Below are 4835 nucleotides of genomic sequence, written 5' to 3' on the forward strand. Positions count from 1 at the left end.
ATATTGAGCGGTACCATCGCTCAATCTGGGTGGTACCACCGCTTGATAGAGCTCGGAGACCGAGCTCTAGCGATACCACCACCTAACAGGGCGGTACCATCGCATGGCAGCATTAACTTCCGACGGTACCATCGCCTAGACCACTTGGGAGACTGAGTCCCAAGCGGTGCTACCGTCAACCGTGACTTTAGGTGCTGAATAGGCTGTTCAACCGGCCCAATTCAGCCCTGTTAAGGGCCCAATTGGCCCCTAACTAAATTAGTGGGATTACCTCTCAATCCTAACTCAACCTATAGTCTAACTACGATAGTTAAGACATTTAACTAAGTAATTTCTGTTCGGTATGTCAATTGTTCTCTCGGCAAACTTTCGATGAACTCCTAATGAACTCTCAGCGAACTCTCAACGAACTCTCGATGAGTTCCCGACGAACTCTCGTCGAGCTTCCAGCAAACTTCCAAAACATCGTTCGAATCTTCGACGTATCGTCCGATCTTTGACTCCGGCCCAATATCTGCTTTATGCCTTACTACTATCGTAGTTAATCTTGCACACTTATCTCAACATATAAATTAGATCAAACAATTTATCAATTAATTTCATTATCAAAATCTGAGATTCAACATAATACTCATGTCCTTCAAGGAATCTATTTAGCTCATCGTAAGAATGACATCATCTTAAGAGTCATCATAGTCTCTCTCTATCGTTATTATTAATTATAGGTAAGTCTCTACATTTTTCTTATGAGAGTTACAAGACTCAATTGTTAAGATTTTATTTATATATTTTAATTATACGTAACCTAACTAATTTACTAGTAGTTTATTATTTTCATAATCTCTTTCTTTATAGTGGTCTTTTCTCTTTTAATTAAGTTTAATTCTCTTAACAGACTCCCTATTGTTGGGGATGATCCCATCACCATCCCACTATATGAAGAACTGAAGATCCCATTGGTAGTTGAAGGCATCGTCCCCCCTTCTGTCGACGTATAAGGTGGGGGTGTTGGGGTTCTCATGAGAGAGACAATGAAGGCTAAGAGGGGTTGGATGACCTCCTGCATGTCATGGGCTGTGAGAGCAAAGTTGGACAGGAGGTAAAGGTGACGAAGCCACATGGCTGAGGTGCACAAGCATTCGAGTGGATAGTAATGGAGTGATCGAACAAGAGCTTTCCATTCAGATGATAGCTTTTCATACTCCGAAATCGCTCTGTCCATTCAAAGAGATACAAATCTTAAATAAGTCAATTAGATTATCATGCGAATCTAGAAGACCAATCAATTTGAACCCACATAGGGTTTTGGGGACCTGAGCGTAATGAAAGACTACACGATATCACTGGAAGACAGATTCTGAGCGCGCTCACGTGCTCCTGCTTTTATTGCGCGGCCCTACGTTTCCGAATCTCCAAGTATGAGGTTAGTAGATCTAACCCTTGGAACTTGATCCAACGGACGTCATGACAGAAACCGTAGTGGTTCCCACGTGACAACGAGACACTATATGCATAGGTGCTATACACTATATGCACAGGTGCTCAGCAATTCCTAGCTGGCGGTGAATGGGGGCAGGTTCGGATCGGGCACATGTGGATTTGGATCTGAATCCGATAAGTTTATGATCTTTATCTGATTGGATAAAGCTATGGAGCATTAAAATTGGAATTTGTCCCCGAAACTTTCGGATCCGGATCATGTGGCTCCGTCAACCCCCAGCAGCAATCCGAAATTAAAATAATCCCTTGCTGCACATTCTACCAAAGCTAACGGCTAGTTGAGTTATTGAATCCCATCACCTCGCTGCCACTTCTACTGAGACCTCTCTCTCTCTCTCTCTCTCCGCCTGCCAAACCTTACTGCCCCTCTTATCTGTAAAGCAACGGGAGAAGAGAAGGGAGGACGGATCAGCGAGCTATGGCGGAGGAGACGGGGTTGGGGTACGGCGGTGGTGGGGAGGCGGCGGATGGGTCGGTCGGACTCGAGGCGGCGATCCAGGCGCTGAACACCATCATCCAGCTCCACTTCGAGAAGATCCTGGAGAAGAAGCGGGAGGTGGACGAGCAGAAGAAGGAGATGTGGCGCCTCTTCCAGCTCTTCTTCCTTTTCCTGGCGGTGGTGCTCGCCGCCCAGCTGGGGTCTCCACCCGAACGCCTCCAGTGCCGCCACTGCTGGGCCCCCATCGGCCTCCTCTCCCTCGGCCACCTGGCCTTCTACGTCGCCGTCGCCCAGACCCTCCGCTGCATCAACGGCTTCAAGTACCAGCGCCGCTGCCACAAGCTCACCCTCGCCCTCGCCACCGATCGCCTCAAGCTCCTCAAGATGCGCTTCTCCTCCTACTCCGCCGTCGCCGCGGGCGCCGATCCCCCGCCCGTGCTGCCGCGCGACTTCGAGATCCATTACCAGGAGCCGCCGGACAGCTACCTCGGCAAGTTCAAGCGCAGCTGGGCCATGCATTTCGGCTTCCTCATGTGCACCTTCGGCGTTATGGTCTCCGCCTCCGTCGTCCTCCTCTGCTTCTGAAAGCTTCCCAAAGCTTCCGCTGCCGCAGCGCATCCCATCCTTCTCCTGTTGCTGCCAGTGGCCCACAGTAGTTGACCCATGCTACTTAGCATGCTTGGTTGTAGACATGTCAAGTGTTTATGTAGAAATTGTTTGATTTAGCATGGTGATCTGGTCTAGTAAAGAATGCATTATCCGGTCCGACTCATCGCAGCGCGAGACAATCGAACGAGCCCAACCGAGATTAGACCGGTCACCGTCCGGTTTTTTACCTCTCTCGCTGGAGCACGCATAATAAGCACCTTCTCACTCTCGCTCACTCAATTATTTCCATGGAGGAGGGGTCGCCATCATTGCCTTTCCCATCCCTATCGGTTCCCCCTTTCTTAGGGCATCTTGCAGATCCACAAATCCGGCTTGCTCGAAGTTCCATCTGGCTTGCTCCGTTCCTTCTCCGATCCCGAGTTCTGTAAGAAGAATCGTCGTTGGGTCATGTGATCATGCCGGCCACGGACTACCAGGGCTCTTCTATCCCTTTCGCCTCCATCGGCCGGTCCATCCTGAGCATCCGCCGTGACCAGGTCCACGCCGTCGACAGCCAACAACATGACTCTTCCTCCGGTGACCTCGGGGTTGAGGCCTTCCAGAAGCACGTCGCCGACCTCTTCCTCGACCTCGCTTCCGCCTCCTCGTCTTCGACGGCCGATGAGTTTCTCTCCCTCGCTTGGGTCCGCAAGCTGCTCGACAGTTTTCTCATCTGTCAGGAGGAGTTCCGGGGCATCCTCTTTGGCTGCGGCAAGGGCCAGGAGATGATGCTCTCTCGGCGCCCCCTCGACCGTTTCTTGTCCGACTTCTTCGACCGCGCCGTCAAGGCCCTTGACGTCTGTAATGCCGTCCGCGACGGCGTCGACCAGCTGCGCCAGTGGCGCCAGCACCTTGAGATCGCGCTCGCGGCCCTCGGCGGCGGCCGGCCCCTCGGCGAGGGCCATCTGCGTCGCGCCCGCAGGGCCCTCACCGACCTCACCATCCTCATGCTCGACGAGAAGGAGGCCGCCGGAGGGCCTGCCCTCAGCCACCGCAATCGCTCTTTCGGCCGCGCTGGCAAGGAGCCGCCCCACCACCGGCGTGGCGGTAGTGGTGGCGCCGCAGCCTCGTTGGGGAACTTCCGTTCCCTATCCTGGAGCGTCTCCCGGTCATGGTCCGCCGCACGGCAACTCCAGGCAATCGGGAACAACCTCGCTGCGCCACGGGGCAACGAGGTCGCCGCGACCAACGGCCTGGCCGTCCCCGTGTACACTATGGGCTCCGTGCTCTTCTTCGTGATGTGGGCACTCGTGGCAGCGATCCCGTGCCAGGACCGTGGCCTGCAGACCCATTTCTCGGTCCCTCGGACCTTCCTCTGGGCCGCGTCGATCACGTCACTCCAAGAACGTATCTTTGAGGAATCGAAGAAAAAGGACAGGAAGAACTCGTGCGGGCTGCTAAGGGAGATCCACCAGGTCGAGAAGTGCAGCCGCCACTTGTCGGAGTTGTTGGACCTCGTCGAGTTCCCATTGACGGAGGAGAAGGAGATGGAGCTGAGGCAAGCGGTAGAGGAGTTGGCGGCTGTTTGCAATGTCTTGAAGGAGGGACTGGACCCGTTGGAGCGACAGGTGAGGGAGGTCTTCCTCAGGATCATGAGGAGCAGAACCGAAGGCTTGGAATGCCTGAGCAGGTCACACGACCCCGAGTGAATCATGTCAACCTATGTGCGCCGCAGGTGTGTGCATCTGCATTTGGTTTTGGGCGAGGCTGTCTATGGGAAGAAGGCGATGATGAATCAAACGCCTTCTTGGACTAGTAAGATGAAGCAATTAATGTTGCTCTCGCACTTGGGTTTGATCACGGGTTGTGCAGAGACGCAGGGAGGAAAGCAGCTTCCTTTCCAGTGTTCTTCTCCAACAATTTTATATATACTGTACTCGTTTCCTGCAAATTTCATCTTCCTTTGCTTCTTCTTTGGCATGTTTCTTTGGTAATGGCGTGCATGGCTTCATTGTTTTATATTATCTAACATTGCAATTCATTAGGATACCGTCATGATTTTGCTTGGCAAGTTAAGGCGATGCAACGCAAGTAGTTGTCATCCTAGATAATGATCTTACATGGATTTTGTCTACGATTACTACAGGTCACTACTTAATCGATTAAACTTCAAAACAAGTGCAAGTACTTTGATTGAAAACAAGTACAAGTACCTTTCGAACCATATTCATCTAATTGTGGTGATTTCTTACTGGCTTCAACTTAGATGATAAGTAGGGCATGATCTCTGAACTGAAATCTTCACAAG

At 51.8% G+C, this 4835-nt stretch overlaps 2 protein-coding genes across 2 annotated transcripts; both read left to right on the forward strand.

The window, feature by feature from the left end:
- Positions 1-1827: 1827 nt before the first annotated feature.
- On the forward strand, positions 1828-2733 carry LOC135595265 (uncharacterized). The gene is made up of 2 exons (XM_065085957.1): positions 1828-2621; positions 2718-2733. The coding sequence occupies exon 1, from the start codon at positions 1919-1921 to the stop codon at positions 2522-2524; it is 606 nt and encodes a 201-aa protein (XP_064942029.1). The 5' UTR covers positions 1828-1918; the 3' UTR covers positions 2525-2621; positions 2718-2733.
- LOC135595264 (protein BYPASS1-LIKE-like) lies at positions 2542-4521 on the forward strand. The gene has a single exon (XM_065085956.1). The coding sequence runs from the start codon at positions 3004-3006 to the stop codon at positions 4234-4236; it is 1233 nt and encodes a 410-aa protein (XP_064942028.1). The 5' UTR covers positions 2542-3003; the 3' UTR covers positions 4237-4521.
- Positions 4522-4835: the final 314 nt, after the last annotated feature.

This window comes from Musa acuminata, chromosome BXJ1-10, assembly GCF_036884655.1.
Source record: "Musa acuminata AAA Group cultivar baxijiao chromosome BXJ1-10, Cavendish_Baxijiao_AAA, whole genome shotgun sequence".
In the NCBI taxonomy this organism is placed as follows: Eukaryota; Viridiplantae; Streptophyta; class Magnoliopsida; order Zingiberales; family Musaceae; genus Musa; species Musa acuminata.

Excerpts from the sequence above, each read along its gene's own strand:
- LOC135595265 (XM_065085957.1), top strand. The coding sequence starts at position 1,919 with ATGGCGGAGGAGACGGGGTTGGGGTACGGCGGTGGTGGGGAGGCGGCG.
- LOC135595264 (XM_065085956.1), top strand. The coding sequence starts at position 3,004 with ATGCCGGCCACGGACTACCAGGGCTCTTCTATCCCTTTCGCCTCCATC.